At 33.0% G+C, this 19,527-nt stretch overlaps 1 protein-coding gene across 1 annotated transcript in view; it reads left to right on the top strand.

Moving 5' to 3' along the window:
• LOC126745673 (pre-mRNA-processing-splicing factor 8) overlaps nt 1-19,527 on the top strand; it is a 95,485-nt gene that overhangs the window by 15,806 nt on the left and 60,152 nt on the right. Inside the window, exons 6-10 of the mRNA XM_050453635.1 lie at nt 440-693; nt 750-1,130; nt 9,742-9,968; nt 14,806-15,132; nt 15,192-15,398. Coding sequence (XP_050309592.1) covers nt 440-693; nt 750-1,130; nt 9,742-9,968; nt 14,806-15,132; nt 15,192-15,398 — 1,396 coding nt within the window. The remainder of the gene's footprint in view (nt 1-439; nt 694-749; nt 1,131-9,741; nt 9,969-14,805; nt 15,133-15,191; nt 15,399-19,527) is intronic.

Below are 19,527 nucleotides of genomic sequence, written 5' to 3'. Positions count from 1 at the left end.
CTTTAATAAGGTATACATTTTTTATGTAAAGTTAAAAAAAGGAATTTACTTTGATACTTTTTAAACCGATATACGGGACTGAAAAAAAGTTAGGGATTCTAAAAAAATAAAAACTAACGCAACAAGGGCCCTCTACCGAAAACACGAAAACTGTATACGAAATTTTCTTTTTCTTTTAAAAGACTCGTATGTTCAGTATGTCATATTTGGTTTAGGACCTATGAGAAAAAAATTATAAATCAATTAATACTTTGTCACCCTGTATTTCAGTTACTATAAAGTTAGGATAAGGGAAGTTGGCAAATCACATTATTTTGATGTAAGGAATCTACTGTTGTTCTATGTCCCATTACTTTCTGGACACCCTGTATAACCCTCCACCCTCAGTTGTATTGTTACTTTCACATGTATCATCCTAACAGTAGACAATTCTTTTAAGGTATCACGCTCCGAACGTCGTCTACATAAAAACCGAAGATCCCGATCTACCAGCGTTCTATTTCGATCCGTTAATAAACCCAATATCTCATAGACACGCCGTGAAAAGTTTAGAGCCTCTGCCGGACGATGAGGAAGAATTTATTCTTCCAGAGCATGTCCAATCATTTTTACAAGAAACGCCTCTCTATACAGACAATACTGCTAACGGAATCGCTTTGCTATGGGCCCCAAGACCATTTAACATGAGATCAGGTAAATTACTAAGCATCTTATCGGTCATTTTGTGCACGAAATTATTAAATGTATAGGTCGAACAAGACGAGCCGAGGACGTTCCCTTAGTAAAATCGTGGTACATGGAACACTCGCCGCCCGGACAACCCGTTAAAGTTCGCGTCAGCTACCAAAAACTATTGAAGTATTACGTTTTGAACGCGTTAAAGCATCGACCGCCTAAGCCGCAAAAGAAACGATACTTGTTCCGTTCGTTTAAGTCCACCAAGTTCTTCCAGACGACCACATTGGATTGGGTTGAGGCCGGATTGCAAGTGTGTCGTCAAGGGTACAACATGTTGAATTTGCTGATACACAGGAAAAATCTCAATTATCTTCATTTGGATTATAATTTCAATTTGAAACCGGTGAAGACTCTGACGACTAAGGAGAGGAAAAAGTCACGGTTTGGAAATGGTGAGTAAGATTTTTTTATATGGTTAGTCTGGACAACTTTTTCTTATTAGTAACGCTGATCTTAAAACTCTACCCTAATGTAGATGGTAACTATTAAGGGTGTTCCATCTCATTATTTTCAAATTTTGAGAGAATAAGTTTAGTTACAGTTTAGTACAAGCAAAGATAATTATACTAACGAATAGATAACCCACGTAAATGGCAAGCTGTGAACCGACAAGGAGACATCAATGCTTCCTTAAATAAGAATATTTTATGCGCTAACCGCGTAAGAATCGAAGCGACGTTGACATGACTGATACTGAACATTTTAAATTTTATATAATTCTCTGGCGCCGCGCCGTATAAAGGCAGAACGAGGTATTAGCAAAAATTAAGTTTTGGGAAAATGGATGTTTTAATTAATTTTTAGTTTATTCTTAACATATTGATTTAACTTATTATTAGAAACTTGTGACTATGTTTTTTATCTTATTTATTTAGATACACTGAGATAAAATTGCTTGGACCTTAATATGAGTGAGGTTTTGTCGCCTGCATTATTTGCTTTTGTAAAACTACATAAAATCTTACACCTACCATATTATTGCATTAAAAAAATTTGTAAAAATCGCGAAAAATTGTTGAGTCATCATTTTGGTTTTGTTCGCATTAAAATTAAAACTTCTCCATTATTATTTCAAACGCTAAAATTAAAAAAAATGCGCGTGCCTAGAAAAATAAAATGATTCCAAATCTATAAAGACTTAATTTTTGGCATTTTTTGCATTGATTTGTCTTTGTACTGCATCGCAGAATTATTATTGATAAGGCCTTAATCTTTAAAGTTGACATTTGAAGTTAATTAGGAACAAAGTGGAGGAATATGTTCTAATATGTTTTAATAAAAAATAATTCTCACAAACATTTTAATTAACAAAATCAAAGAAACATTACTAGTACCTATATTATTTTTATGAAAAAAACTTAAAATTATGGTTTAAAGCTAATTAAACAGGACAAAATGCCGGGTTGAATTTTGGTGCATAATTGCCTATATTTTATAACAAAAATTTTAAAACTTCTAATTTTAATAATATAGGTATGTACTTACATAATATATGTATATGTACTAAGTATATGTATATTATACTTCCTACTTAAGTTATTCTAAAATTGGATTTTTATATACATGTAGGTAGTACATATTTACATTTTTATAACATTACTAAAATCTTGGATTCGCAAATAATTAACACTTTTAGACGAAAAAAAAAGACAATTATTCTAATACTTATACTTATATGTACATCACATACATATAATATATATCATCTAATACACCTGTACACCCTGTATATATAATCTAATACAATAGAAATACAAATTATTTTAATTTACAGCTATATAATTGATACAGTTAAGTGTTCAAACTTAAATTGTAGGATTTTTCATAAATATGAGAATACAGGTTAAAAAAAACATAAAATTTGATGCAATTAATGGGTATTGTTTTCTTAATTTTCTCCCTAAAAAATCCACAAACTAGTTAAAAAAATGAGCGGTTGACAAAAAAATTGCAAATAAAATATGCACATTTTTAATAAAGCGTGTCCCTGGATGAACGTAGTCGAAAACCATTTACAAAAGAATTGTTTTCGAAAACAAGAAATTATAAAATCTGGCAATTTGATAGGGTTGATAGGGATGGGGAGGCATACGACTTAAATATTTTTATGCTGGTGGCACTTCCGGTTATACAGGAAGTTAATGCTCATTAGCTTATATTAAATTATGTCTATACAGTGTGTCCCACTTAAAGGTTAGCCACCCCTCTAAAATTTTTGTTTCTTGACCAATTTTCAAAAACTTTTTTTTGTTGGATAGATGGTCAAAAATGGCAAGTTCGACATTTAGAGAAAGCAGGTCATGGCCTACTCGATTCAAGTTTGAAGTGCGAAAAATCCAGAAGTAGTATTAGCGATATTTATTTTTGAAAAATGGTACTGGATTATTGTTCAGTACCACTTAAAACATAAGTGTACCAAATTTGGTACAAGGTGTTGAAATAAATTGGAGTCAAATTTTTAACAGGCGCAATAACATTTTTAATCAAATACGAATATTTTTTAAATATTTTGGCTAAATGGCATGCGCCTTGAGAACACAAAGTTTGGAAATATCCTTCAATAGTAAAAAACATTCATTCATGAATGTTTTTCGTAGATTAAATTTAACGTAGAATTAAAAAATTAATTGAAGTGTAGAGCGTGCCTTTTAAAATAAGGAAGTTAGCAAAAACTTATGGTATAACCGGAAATGCCATCACCATGAACATATTTTAGTCATATGTCTCCATTAGCCTTATCATGTTACCAACTGAAAAAATTGTTTTCGATATATCGATCGCGTCAGTTCGTGGGACACCCTGTATAATGAAGAAAGCTTGATAATAACAAATAATACAAAAAACTATTAATTTTTTAAATTTTTTAGTTTTTGTTTTTATTCTTTTTTTAAAGGCTCGTCCCATTTGCAAAATTTAAATATATTACTGATAACCAAATGATGCACTAAAAAAAGTTTGTGTGAGTAACAAGAATCGTCCTTACTTCCTAGCCAAGTAGAAATCTCTTTTTGAGCAATAATTTTGTTCTTTATTTTGAGACTCAAACAATCTTGCACTTTATATTCAATAAAATGTTTTTTGGACAAAATAAACATCTTTTGGACTGAACTACTATATTTACTACCAATGCAGAAGGCATGTATAAAATGACAAACTTATTTAACGGTCCACTAGTCAAGATAAAAAAATGTTGGTTGTTACCTGTAAATACATTGCAATAAAAAAAGATAATTTTTTAATTTTTATATAGATTTTTGGCTATAAAGCTTAATAAAGCTCACAGAACCGGCGTGAATTGATATATATGTCAAAGGTATTTTGACTATCAAAGTAATAAGTGGTAGAGATTTAAGCTATTTAAATAAGTAAAAAATGTCTATGCGTGACGTGCTATTTTATTGCTGTACTATTTTATAGGCTGTAGATTTTAGTGCTCTTTAATAAATTTTAATACTTTTTTCTCTAAGTTAAAGAGGAAAGCCAATCCCTATAAAAAATAACATGGGATTTCCTGTGTCCCACTTAGCAATGGCAACACTAAGTATACAAAACTGCATGAGCACAAAAAAACGATGGCGCGCAAAAGAGAAATTCTATCAAAAATATTTATATCAACGATCCTCAATCTTCCCCAAAATTGGTATCATATAATACCTACCTATTTAAAAAGAAAAGCGTAACTTATATTTTTTGTCAACCTGATGATCTAAATTTGACGATTCGCTAATTTTTGAGTTTGTATACTTTAAAGTTGGTCAAGATTAGAAGATTCAGTATAATAAAATAAAATAATATATTTTTCGCCTTCACTCAAAAAGTTCACTTTATTGACTTTTACAGATGAGGCAGTAGAATGATTAATAGGGACTAAAATGATGAAGTTTACTACACGAGCTTTAGCAAAGGGAGTAATTTTAAAACGCCTATTTTACTCTAATAAATAACTATTATTATTTTTCATGGTACTATTTTTAAGGTTTTATCTCAAAGTAATTATTGTTTTGTAATTTGACTATTTAAACCGGTATTATATATTTTTATTCTTTAAATTTAATTTTCAGTATTCAAAAATTAACTTTGTACATCACCTCATAGTTTTACCACCTTAGAATTTTTCATTTACCTAAAAGTCAGAAAATTATAGTTTTTGGTTAACTGTAATTTTCATTACCGAATAGTTCCCAATTAAAACTTGAGATAGATATAGATTGTAGGTGATGTTCATTTCACAGGTATTCAGCTGTAACTTTGCGTAAAAATACACGTATTTATACCTGGCTCTTCTAGGAGCCACATTTAAAGACCCTTCGACGTATTTTAACTCGCAGAATTTGAAAATCGTAATAAGAAAACAATGTCGTCAGTCTTTTTTGTTTTTTATGGAATTGTTTTCTTATTACGATTTTGAAATTCTTCGAGTTAAAATACGTCGATTGGCTATCTTCAATTTTTTTTTAAATATACCGGGAAAGTCAAAAAATATGCCGTTTTTCCTCTTAAATGGAACACCCTGTACTTACTTACTAAGGCACTGTTAAGGTTGAGTATGTTTATAGAACTCTAGGACTTACTGCAATTTAAAATCTTATATCTCTAAAATCTATAACTTTCGCAAATACTTGGATTTTTATAAGGAAATTTAAACATCTTTAAGGTAGGATTCTGTCTTCTAGTTCGCCTACAGTCATAATATTGGCATACATTGCCCGACATTATGTATGACAGAAGCAATGACAAAATTTTAAAAAAATAACAGAATTACGTCCATCACAAGAGCGAATAACAAAAATAATATTGTGTTGCTCAGCCAAGTCGCAGCCGCCGAATTAAATTTCGCAACACAGCCAAGCGATCGGCCAGATTTCAACGCGTAATTTCACCGATGGATCCTCGCTCGAAAAGCGGGGATCCTTTTAGGTGGTCAAAAAATTTACACGGGATGGATTTTCTATAGTTTACTATTATTTTCTTTGGTACAAGCTTATGAAAACTTATCTTATTTTACAAATCTGCAATTAGTGTTCAATTCCTCGTAAATAACCCTTAAAAATTTAAAGAATGGAGAAAGAAGAGTTTTCAAAAGCAGTGTGCAAAGCATTAGAGAGTAAATACCTTCAACTCCTGATAACAGCGTTGAACAGCTCTTGGTTTCCATTGGATCGACTAATAAGAACTTGTATATTAGGAGCTGTGTACATCCTCCCTAATTTTGTTGGCAATTTCAACTAACGGACCGGATTTCGCAGATGAATTCCATATGCTTTTCACTATCAGTCAGTATTGCGTTTGTGCGTATTGCAATTTGTGCCCAAGTGATATCCAACACGTGTAGTTTTCAACACGTGTAGTTTTCACAACTTATTTTGACTAAACACTTGTTTAACGTCGCACAATAGCCAGCCAGTTTTTTTCAGGACATTTGGCGACTAGTTACAGCAAAATAGAGAGAATGCCGGGGATGGGTTTGAGGGTAAAACCCAGGTCCGCTCGATTTTACATCAGAATATTGTGCTGACAATACAAAAACTTACTCAAGTAGCAATCTGATATCAAAATATTTCGAATTTGTTGAAAGTGTGTAAATTTAGGCCATCAAATCCATCGTGGTGGCGGATTTAAATAATGGACCGCCGATGTTGGTTAGATTTCTGGTTAGACAGCAACCATTGTTTAAAGTTACCAAATTTACTTTGTTAATCTGATTATGAGGAAAAATTGACATTGGTTTTAAGGCAGTTAGAGTTGACTAGGTTTACTTTTGATAATTTATTATACAGGATTTGAGACCTTTCAGCCATAAAGTAAGAAAGTAAATGTAGGGTGGTCTCTAATGTTATCAAAATTAAATGCCTTACAGAAATCAATAAACGTGGCAGCAGCGTATTAAGGCATAGTGCTAAACTTATTAAAAAAAAGTCGGTTTTCTCGTTCCTTGCGTTTGCAAAACTATTTTTTGCTCTTATTATAATGAAGAAGGAAAGGTCTTCTTAAATTATTGATTTTAACCCAAACTCTTCTGCCCTCTTCTTTTTTAATATTTATCATCGAAACTATGTATATGTAACCTTTTATATAATCCAAAAATTGATGATCTTACATGTGATAAGTTTGCTACCTATTAAGGCTTCAGCATTGGCTGGATTTTTTCGGAACTTACCTTGGTACCGGTACTTCTATAATTTAAGAATTTTAGTATCAATTGTGACTCAAACTTCGTTACCATTTCTCTTACAATTACTTCTGATGATCTCAGTGACATTGATGGTTTTCAGGGCATTCCTAGTTTTGATGCAAAGGATTAAGCTTTCACACTTTCACCTCCTTTGTTTGTACCATATTTGTAATCTCATACTTGAAACTGGAGTATTTTCGGTGACAGATGGAAGCTGTATTTATCGCCTTATATACCGGGTGACACAGAAAAACACTTTTTAACTAATAACTTTTTTACTTTTTAAGTTATAATGAATTATAATGAAATTTGGTATATCCATAGGATAGTTATAAGAGCATCTTTATTAAAACTTTTAACACATTCATGGCACCCTATTTTAAAATTTAAACTCATGATTTTTTCTATGAATATAAAACAAAATGTAGCAAATGCAATATCATTATTCTCAGAATATGATTTTCTATCGAAATACGTAATATTATACCAAGTGTCCCATTTAAAGTAAGAAAATGTGGAAAAACAACTGAATATGTCAAAAGATACTCTTATAAACATTTCATCTGGGGCTCAGACCCCAAAACATCTCTTAAGTTTTATAGAGCTTTTACTAGATCCTTCCTGTTATCTAATCTAGTTCTGCTACCAAAACTAGATTGGATAAAGTCGACCGTATCCAGAATAAAGCCTTGGCACAGGCCTTGCTAGTAGAAACTTATGAGCCACCTCTATATGTATGGAAAAAAATGTTGGCTGAAGAAGTACAGTTTTGCAATAATTTGCTTATTGAAAAAATCCATAGGCTTGGAATATCCAATCTAGCAATAAAATATTGGATTACCAAAAATATCCCTCCGTTACCGGAAGCCTTCGTAAATACTAAACATATTCATCAGCTTATAGAGGAAAATAATGGGTATTGATTTTACAGATTACCATATGGAATCAATCATTTTGAACCACATATTTTAATACCCAACTTTACAGAATGTGTTATGGCAAATAAAAATATATTAATGGACACTCTTAACAAGTTTCCAAACTACTTACAAGTTTACACAGATGATTCTAAGACTGGAGAGGGCACATCTACTATCCCTAAATTAAAGATTCAAATTGGTTTTAGATGTGAAGAAAATGCTTCACGGCAGAAGCATTGGCTATATTAAAGGCTTTGGAATATGTAAACAATACCAATACTCCCTTTAATATGTTAATTCTGTTGGATTCTAGATCAGCCATACAAACTCTAGGTAATAGACATAACTTAAACCATCCAATCATTTTCAAAATTAGAGCTGTTCTGGTAAATCTTAGCCTATATAACAAAAAAATAGTCATTGTTTGGATAAAAGGTCAGTCAGGATTATTGAGTAATGAGTTAGTAGATAAGGAAGCAAAGAAAGCCATTTCATGCAACAACTTTATACCTAAAGTACACTACAGGGACTTATTCCCTTTTATCTACTTAAAATAAGTCTTTGAATGTTGGAAAAACACATTTTTGGAATATGTATCAAACACAAAAAATTACTATACTTCAGTTAGAAAAAGGCTGGACAAAAACACTTTAGTCCTTAGCCATAATTTTCCAAGATACTTGTCAATATCCAATTTTAGGTTTTTGGTAGGACACGGTAATTTCAATCAATAACTATATAAAATAAACATGAAAGACACAAACATTTTGCGATTGTAATAATCAGGTAATTGAGCCTGGTCTCAAGCCATTCAATTTTTAAACATGGAACTTGGAAAACTATCCTCACTTCCAATGTGCCACGCAACCCTTATGGTAGAAGTTACCACAAATAAAAAACTAGAAGCAATTTTTGTTAAATTTTTAAAGCTATGTAAAAACAGAATATAATTCACATAAAAACTAGACCTGCAATATTGAATAGTAAAATTACAATAGTATACTATGTTAGTTTAGAATAAGATATAATTCGAGATGGGATGTAAAATATAAGCTAGTTAAAGACACCCCCTATGTTTTTCCTAGTGTTATTTTCCTTCCTATCCGAGTCACCTTGTATTGTCTTAAATTAAAACAATGCCTTGCTTGGACTCCAAGGCGAGAAGTAAGTGACCCTGTCTAAAATTTTCAAAAGTCAATGTCCTATTCTTTCCTATTAGGTAGTAGATATATAAAAATAAATAAAGTAAATGAGTGTTATAAGCACAGATATTAAAATAATTGATTTCAGTAGATGATTAAGTAAACCAATGAGTTTTTCTAATTTGTTTGAGACACAGGTGTATAGGTGGCTGTGAGATAAGAGCCATCATATAACATGAATACCGTTGTTCCACTTGGATCTTATGGCTAAATGTGCTTGACGCAAGGCCATAAAAAAAGATTTCATCGATATACCAAATTTCATTTGTTTATGTTAAAGAGCAAAATAGTTATTAAGTGTTCCCTTTTTCCTGTGTCACCCGGTATATTACAGCCTCTTGTTCATCCTTCTCCAAAGCATTCAATAGATCACCCTGACACAGCAAGTTTGTAATAGTAGACCTGCCACAACTGAACTTATGCAGTTCACCTAACAGAAGTTCTATGCAATAAAAATTAATTTGGTCATAAATAAGACTGTCTAGAAGTTTTAGAATGGCAGACTGTACGCACCCTTTTCTGTAATTGCATTTCATTTCACTGCTAATAAATCATTTCATTATAGCAGCATCACATTTAAATATGGGCGTAATAAAATTGAGTTTCCACTGGGATGGAAAAACTGTCAAGTCTAAATTGGGGGGATAAGAGAGGGTGCATGCAATTTTTTTTTTCAACTACAAAAAATTTAAACACTGTTTTTTTTTAGCTTTCCACTTATGCAGAGAAATTTTACGTCTCACCAAACTAATAATCGACTCCCATGTACAGTACCGCCTGAATAATGTGGACGCCTTCCAGTTGGCCGACGGTTTACAGTACATCTTTGCCCACGTGGGTCAACTGACAGGAATGTACCGATACAAGTACAAACTGATGAGGCAAATCAGGATGTGCAAGGACCTGAAACATCTTATCTACTACAGATTTAACACTGTAAGTCATTTATGAACAAACGTCATTCAAAATTACAGAGCGATATCGATTTTATGTAATTTCTTCAAACTTTTTGAAATAGTTCTTTAAAATAGAGTATATGCCCATGTCGAATTAGACATTAGACACTTAATCAATTTGGTTTCGTTAAAAATCGCTCCTGTACAGTAAACCTGGGCTTGCCTAAATGATTATTTGTGTCAGCATTTGGATAATAGACGTCATGTTGATGTAATGATGTAATTGACTTCTGCAAAGCTTTTGACCAAATTGACCACTTTGTACTTCTTCATAAGCTAACATTTTGTTGGTTTTTTCTAAGGATTTAGTTGCTTTAATAAAATCTTATTTACGAGGTCGTAAACAATTTGTGGAATATGAAGGCTTTAAGTCTCCCGTATATGAATAAGTCAATAGACTATATTTAAATGTTAATAAATACTCTATTCTCTCATTTTCTAGAAAACTGTTGCCGATCAGTTTTAACTATAGAGCAAATAATGTGGTGTTAACCAAAGTGAATGAGGCAATCGATCTGGGAATTATTTATGATGTGAAATTAAGTTTCGCCAAGCATGTAGCAAAAATAGTTTCAGATTTTGCCAAATTGTTGGGTTTCATTTATGGAAACTGTTGGCATTTTGAAAATATTAATAATTCAAAACTACTCGCTTCTCTTACATACGCTCAAAATTAGAATATGAATCTGTAATTTGGTACCCAATTTATAGCTGATAGATGATATTGAGCGTATTCAGCGCCAAAAAGTGTCTTTCCGGCAAGAGGTTTCCATAGTCAATTATACTTAACACATTGAGTTCCGCGTGCCCACCGGTGGGCATTTCGACTTTGCTTTCTGGGACCACATTCTCACCGGTGGGCACATCGCATCGTTTATTCAGGGACACTATACATTGATTCTGCCTATACCAAACGACGGTCTGGTCCCAGGATGAGCCAAAAAATATATTGGGTTGGGCAGTTTGGATAGTTTAGGTATTTAGTTTATAAGAGTAGAAAAAAACAACATTTGAGTTAATATACCATGTTATATTACCTTAAAACAGGAAAAATACTCTTAAAACTTAAAAATAAATTGTCATAAAAAAACAGTCGTTTTCTTATGTAACCAAAACTTAAAATACCATAAAAATGACTAACCTAAATATAATAAAACTTACTAAAACGACCTAACGTTTGACGAAATACACACTGCCACAAAGAAACTGCTGACACTAAAGTTTTAAGCGTACGCAGCATTGTGAGCCATTGAAATGGTGCTGTAGCATTTAGTGCATCTCTTTCAAGTAACTCGTTTTTGGCCTTCCACTTCCTTCAACGTGCAGCGTTGCGTTAGGCGTAACACTAGGCGTTTGTACCATTTTGAAGTTCGCCTTAGAAAAGTCGCGTATCCTGACATTTGATCCGACAAGTCGATAAAGGCCTTGCCCTGATTATAGTCAACAATTACTTTCGGTTTAATAACTTCCTTTCCTTTCTTTGCTATAGTAACGGTAGAATCATCGTGTTTGGTGCTTAGCATGATGACGTCTCTCTTATCCTTCCACTTCAGGACTACAGTTTTGTCATTACCTTGCCGAGCTACAATTCCACCTCGATTCAACTTTTCCTTTATTACTTCCTGAGGATTACCTTTGCGGTTTGCTCTAATTGTACCAACTAAATGCGTTTTTCGGTCAATCAGTCTTTTGGATAATGATACGCTCGTGTACCAGTTGTCAGTGTAAAGTGTGCGGCCATTGTCCAAAATACCTTCCATCAATTCCATGACTACCTTTTCAGAAACTGCAAATTCACTTGATTTTTCTCTGCCGGTATATACTTTGAAATCCCAGGTGTATCCTCCAGATAGACACACACAACTTGAAAAGCTTTATACCGTAGCGATGTCGCATATTGGGTATATATTGTCTGAAATAAATGCGTCCTCGAAACGGGACGTTACTTTCGTCGATACAAATGTCTTTTTCGGGCATGTAGGAGGACTTAAATTTCTTTTGCAGCATATCAAGAAATTCGGATATTTTGTAAAGTCGGTCATCAGAGGGTCTGTCCTTCTCATTATCACTTACATGGAACATGCCCAAAATACCTTCAAATCTGTTTCTACTCATAATTGTGGGTATGCGATTTTGGTACCACGATTTGGTTGACCAATAATCCCGTAAATGAGGCATTGGAAGAAGAGAAATCCATAATATAATGTCAAAAAATTTTCCAATTTGTAAATAATTCAGTTGGTTCTTTCCCTGCAAAGTCTGCACTAACAGTTGGAACAACACCAACACTCTCATTTCTACGAGCGAATCATCTCTCTGAATCCTCTGAAAATCCGGTAATTTCATCTTCTATTATATGTCTTGACTCGTCGTCGGACAGATTCTCCAGCTCATTTGCCAACTCCTGATCCGATAGATAATTCTTAACCATATTTGCTTAACTCTGAAACAAAAAAACACATTAAAGCTAGTGTCCACGGGTGGGCATTCGGTCCCAAAATGTAAAATAGCATTCTGGGACCACGTGCCCACCCGTGGGTCACCGCAAAAAACTTACAAAAACAGCCAAATGTCGACAGTGTATTGATCTGACATGAGTATTGATCCACAAACAACATAAACTGCAAAAAAATAACTATTAACAAAAAATATCCAGAATGAAAATTTGGTCCCTGGAAGTAAAATCCAAATGCCCCACCGGTGGGCATGCAGGGCTCAACGTGTTAAATAAATGTAATATTATACCCTTAACAAAAAGAAGAGAAATTCTTTCCATAAAATTCTTATACCGGGTGGTGCGTCGCCGAGCATAGGAAATCCTTTGTAAATTTTAAGGGGGTCAATTATTGGCTTCCCTGTACATTTTACAGAAAAAATGTAAGGTAACATTTTGAAGAGACCAATCTGGCAAACCCTCGTGCAAAGTTTCGAATCTTGAATTATTCAATTAAATGTAATTGCAAAATTACCAAATCTTACATTTTTTCTATAAAATGTACAGGGAAGCCAATAATTGACCCCCTTAACATGTACATGGGTTTTCCTATGTTCCGCTCGGCGACGCACCACCTGGTATATTATACCTTTAGCAAAAAGAAGAGAAATTCTTTCCATAAAATTCTTCTATATTCTTATTTATAAGAAGATTGACTTTCCCACCCTTTTGGCTGGATTAAATTTTCGAATACCAAGAATAAACTTTAGACAAAATAATAGCAGTATGACCACAACGAAAAGAAAAATGTTTTTTTTTATTGGGAAATTTTAAGTAAAGCAAATACATTTTTATGTAATGAAATACTAAAAATAATAAAAAAAGTGCATTTACAATTTATGTAACACTTTAATAATTTATGGTAAAGCCTTTGTTTGCAATTACTGCTTCACATCGTCCTCGCGTAGAGTTTACAAGAAGATCTTGGCATCTCGATAACGGGATGCTATGCCAGGAATTGCTAATAACCCTCCAGCGTTCTTCTTGATTTTTTTGGTTTCTCACGTGACACAGCATCCTTAATGTCTCCTCACAAACTCTCGATGGGATTGAGATCTGCGCTCTGCGCAGGCCATCCTAGCATATTAATGTTGTGGTCAATTAAAAATTGTTTACAGAGACGGCTGGTTTGTTTGGGATCATTATCTTGCATGAATACCCACTGAAGTGGCATTTCATATTCTGCAAAAGGTAGCATAACCTCCCGTAAAATATCGACATAAATATGAGATGTCATATTTTTTATCCAATATATTGGTCCTACCCCATATATGAAAAACTGGCCCTATCCATAATTTTAGAACAACCGTGCTTAATCGTCTTAATGGTGTATTTAGGTTGATGGGCGGTATTTAAAGGGCGTCTAACATATGTTCTACGTCCTGTATTACCAAACAAAACTATTTTGCTTCCATCTGTCCATAAAATATTTCGCCATTTAGACGCAGGCCATGCTAAATGTTCCTTGGCAAATTTTATTCTTTTCCTAATTTGGCTTTTATTTAATAATGGCACTTTTCGTGGGATTCTGGCAAACAAATTAGCTTCTCTCAATCGACGTCTTATAGTTCGACTGGTTCCAGTTCTACAAGGTCTTGGAGTTGAGAAGCAGAGGCAAATGGGTTTTCTTTGAGGCTCGAATTAAAAGTTTTTCCTGTCTATTTGTAGTTTTGCGTTGACAATTCTATTCTATTTATTAATTCTAACAGTAGGGTACACGTATTTCGCTCATATTATCAGACCGTAAAAATCGACTACAAACAGTACATGCTTTACGGTCACATTAAACACACACACACTAACCTACTGCTAGAATTAATAAATACTTTTGAGACAGAGGCTTTGTGTAGTTCCTTTTAAATTATCTTTCTTTTTTTGTTATCTGCAATAAAGCATCAACAATTGCCTCAGCTTTACGCCCATCTATACCTTCGTGCCAAAGAACGCAGCAGCTTTTATATTTGGGCTCTTTGACGTTCCTGCAGTTACATGGTAGAGGGAATACTTTCTGAGATAATCGCCTCCAATTACTCAAATCAAAACACAGTAACTCCTGACAAAATACAGTAACTACTGAGTAGTTACATGGTTTTGAACTGAGTTTTGTTTGTTACTGTGTTTTGTAATAGGAAAGGACTGCATTGAGTGTCAGTTATTGTGTTTCGGGCATGCTATATTTTCTATATTTATTATCCGATTTTACCTTAAAAAAAAAGCCAAAAGATAAACTCCAAATCACTAAATAAGTCGATCTTTGCAAAAATGTCAGTTACTGTGTTTCGCAATGGGACAGCCTATAGTTGCTATATATGCTATATTTTAGGGCCCAGTGGGTAAGGGCCCGGGCTGCGGTTTCTGGGCCCCCGGATGGCGCGTGTGGCTCTTTTTCATGCGCGGCATCACGCCCCTGCTCGAACGCTGGCTGGGCAACCTGCTGTCCCGGCAATTCGAGGGGCGACACTCGAAAGGGGTCGCGAAAACCGTCACCAAACAACGGGTCGAGTCCCACTTCGATTTGGAGCTGCGCGCCTCCGTTATGCACGATATCGTCGACATGATGCCCGAGGGAATCAAACAAAACAAAGCGAGGACCATCTTGCAGCATTTATCTGAGGCGTGGAGGTGCTGGAAGGCCAATATTCCCTGGAAGGTACCGGTGTTGTGGTGCTTCATTACCGATGCGACACTTAATGGATATATATTTTTTAGGTGCCCGGTTTGCCGATTCCCATAGAAAATATGATCTTGCGTTACGTGAAAATGAAAGCCGACTGGTGGACGAACACCGCCCATTATAACAGGGAGAGAATCAGGAGGGGCGCCACCGTTGATAAGACGGTTTGCAAAAAAAACCTGGGAAGGCTCACCAGGTTGTACCTTAAGGCCGAACAGGAGAGGCAACATAACTATTTGAAGGTAAAAAGTGTTTTATTAAAGTTGAAAGTAATATAACAATATTAGAAAGCGGCCATTTCAAGCATGTGGACGGGACAAATCACAAAATAGGATATGCGAAAAAAAATGTTGTCAATTTGTTAGGTAATATTTCTTCACCAAAATTAGCAAATATATTCTTTATTAATTAGACAATATTTTAAAAAATATAAATGCAAGCAACATGTTTTTATAGTAGAGATAATAGCAATAAACGACGGTTGTGGACGGGACCGGAAAATTCCGTATCATTTATGTTACATAAAAAAACAACCAAATTTTCTGAAATGGTTGTTTTAAGAAAAAAGATATCGTTTTTAATTTTCAACAAAATACTAGTAAATCACATTAAATGATTAAGAAAGAATTTTTCTTTAAGAATTCGTAACTAAAAAATGATATTTATTGGTTGTGGACGGGACGGTTGTGGACCGGACAAAAAACCTGAATAACTTTAGAATATTTTTTTATAATTTATTTTAGTATAAATAACAATATACAATGTAATACAACTAAATTAAAGGGAATGATTACGACGAATTAGTTCAATAATAAATAATTAATGATTATAATGTTTTGTTACAGATATCTTTCTTATATTGTTTTGATGGGTCTGACCAATTTCCAATATTTTTTCGGACACAGGCCTAAAAAAGTGGCATGATTGGAGCCCTGCAATGGACAGGATACTTTCCCATCGAGCGGTTAACATGTTTTTGTTATCCTGAATCTTTTGGCTTATAACGTAGATAAGATTTATATTGGTTTTACCATTAAGTGCATTAAAAAAGTCTTTGGAATTATTAATAAGTAGTTTTCTACTTTTCACCATTTCCAAGGCTACTCTTGTAAGCTTGCCTCCTACTCCGTCTACAGCCAGATATATCGAAATCTTCATGAAAATGACATAAATTCGATAGAGTAAACTTATTTTTAAACTGTGCTGCACAGCCATCAGAAAATATCGATACAGTTCTCAAAGTACTATAGGCATTTCTTAACCAATGAACTATTTTTTTTAGAAATGCCCAGACTGCAAACTTATCATGTGATAACTCATCACTGATGATAGCAAACGAATGATGGGTATTTTTAGTCCAGGCTACTGCCGTAAATATTGTGACCTGTCTGTGGCTCCAGTGCGCACTTTGTATCTCGTCCTGACTTATACATGAGTAATTTTCTGCGAAGTCTACTTGCAGGACAACTTTTTCTTCATTTAGATTATTTTTTTCTTTCTCAAAATTGCGTTCTTGTGTGGTTTTTAAAAAGCAATGAACTGTAAATTTCTCCATAGATTCTTGCAGTTGATCCAAAGCAGTAAAGTACTAGATACTTCTAATACTTGGGGTTTATGAAGATTGACTTGCCACCTTTTCCATTTTATTTCGGTCTCCAAATCGATATTTAAAGGCACCAAAGCAAATTCAATATCGGTATCACAGTTTGGGCATAAATTATTCATACAGTCGAAATTATCTGTATCGCAACATATGGATGAAAGTAATTCCTTGGAAGATTTTGGAAATTCATGTACATTTTTGAAAATAGCCTCAACCAAAAAATTAAAGTTCGCATGGTACTTGCGTGAGGCATTTGGGAACTTAGCAAGACATGTTTGGGTTGATATTCGTAAAATTTTGTTAGTTTAACATCTATAATTCGGGATTTTCATGTATAAACAACTGATAAGCTTCCTTTACAGTAACATAGTCATGTGCCGCTTTTGCTTTTTTTCTTTGATTCCTGATTCATTTTTTAAAGCGATAACGTCTCTTTTCCCTAGCGCCTGTCTACTTATCACATCCCTGGTGTAAAACCGTTCAACACTTTCCTTAAGTTGGCTTTCCAATTTGTTCCAAGGTGTTACTTTTTCTGCACAGACTAAACTTGTTTCTTTTGGAAATTCGGCATAAAAAAAATTCTTTAAAACCTCCTTTTTTTGCTTCTCAATGGGATTGAGATCCGGACTACATGAGGGCCAATCAAGTACATCCACATGGTTATCGTCAAACCATTTTTTTACAGACTTAGCCGTGTGCTTAGGATCATTGTCTTGTTGCAAAACCCAAGACACCGGCAAAGTTTCATCAGCAAACGACAACTAGTGGTTCTCCATAATATCTTTATATTTTTCTTGGTCAAGAATACTGTCAATTTTCACTAATGGACCACCCTGATAGCATAAAATATTCATTAAATATTTAAAAAAAATGTTTTTTTTAATATTTAGAGCGACAGATCAAATTGATCAAATATTTATTTTAAATATTTCTATTATAAATAATTCATATATTTTTGTAATATTTTTTATTACAAAAATATATAATATTAAAAATATATATTTAAAGACAGATTTTTAAAGAATAATCTGGGTATCCTGATCGCCACCTAAAATCTATTTTGTTAATCCCATAAACTATTTATATTATTTGGGAAATTCTTTGTAAGATTAACAAGTCGATTTTAGGCTACTATAACTGATATTTTTATTCCTTATATATAAGAAACTATTTATTGGTAATTTTAGCGAAATCTGTAGGATTGCTTTTCAAAACTTGGCTTTTTAAAGAAAATTCATTAAGAATAAAACCAATAATGATATAATTTATAGGTATATTTAATAGTCAGTACAAAAAGTTTACATTTTAAATGTGGATTTAATCGTGTCTTTTTAAGCTTCATCTGCGTCTACCGAATACTTCCCTAAAAAAAAAGACAATTTATTATTATGAACTCTTATTGAATACCTTATACACCCGAAATGCATATTGTATAACACATTTCAGTGCTAGCTTTTTTAAATTCCATTTATTTTCAATACTTTTTTTATACTATTAACTTTATCTAAATAAACTCTATAAATTCATTCTGAAATAGGTGGATTTATGGAGAAATTATTAGTACTAATATTTAACTTCAGATGCAAATCATTCAAGCGCTTTTTTCTATAGCGGTATTTTTTACAATATAAAGAGTTACGTTTTTTTATTATCTGCCATAACTGATGATAACTCAGATATAATAAATAATAAAATAAAGTTTCCCTCCCCTCTAGTTACATAAATAATTCACTGTTTAGTAGATAAAGTACCTGAATGGATTCCAAAATAATTACCGTCACAATAATGTTTCACATAAAAATCACAAATTAAATTACTCCACATACAAATAAATCACAAAGTTATCACTTACGCACTTCAAACAAATTGTAATTTATAATAATATGATGATATATTATAATATAATGTAATAACACGGCTAGTCGGCTACTAAACTAAAACAGCACGAAGCAGGGGACGCTCCACGCTCGCATCTCATTGGCTGGTTACGAATGTAGGAACGCATTCGCGACATACCTTTGTTTGTGGTCTCTGTCCTTCTTAAATGTATTTCTGTATAATTTCAAAGGTAACGTATGTCGAAGCAGCCAATTTCACGTATTGATGAATACGGATTGATACTATTTTGGTTTGGCTTGGCAGGGGTAGTCCATAATGGATGGATATAGACCGAACAAAAAAAAAAAATAGGCGCAGCAAATAGCAAATAAAATTAAAACGTTGATCTGTCGAAGTGCGAGGATACCAAGCTGATTATATACAATTTGTATATGATCAGCTTTTGGCGAAATTATTAACAACCAATTATTTTTGAAATATTATTAACTGTATGCCTAACAGATTTGTATACCTACCGATAATTCATTTCTAATAAAAATTTAAAAAAACGATAAATTAATAATAGAAATAAACACTCCGTGGTAATGACATTTTAAAATATTTACTTAACATTTCAAATTTATATTTTCTCGAATATTTGATATAAATCAATAATCGAATATTTATATTATATTTTCATATAAATATTACTTTTTCAATGTATAACAAATATTAGTAAAATAATCAGAACAAATATTTAAAAACAAATATATAATGAATATTTTTTTTAGATAACTATTTAAAATTTTAAAAATCATATGATATTTGTTAAATATAAAAAAAATATTTTACAAATATTTCATGCTATCAGGGCAACACCACGCCACGAAAAACATCCCCATAATTTTATATTTCCACCTCCATGTTTGACTGTGCTGGTTGGATACTTC

The sequence above is a fragment of the Anthonomus grandis genome, chromosome 1 (assembly GCF_022605725.1).
Source record: "Anthonomus grandis grandis chromosome 1, icAntGran1.3, whole genome shotgun sequence".
NCBI classification, from domain to species: Eukaryota; Metazoa; Arthropoda; class Insecta; order Coleoptera; family Curculionidae; genus Anthonomus; species Anthonomus grandis.
Note: the sequence above shows the minus strand (reverse complement) of the source record. Positions and strands in the feature narration are given on the sequence as shown.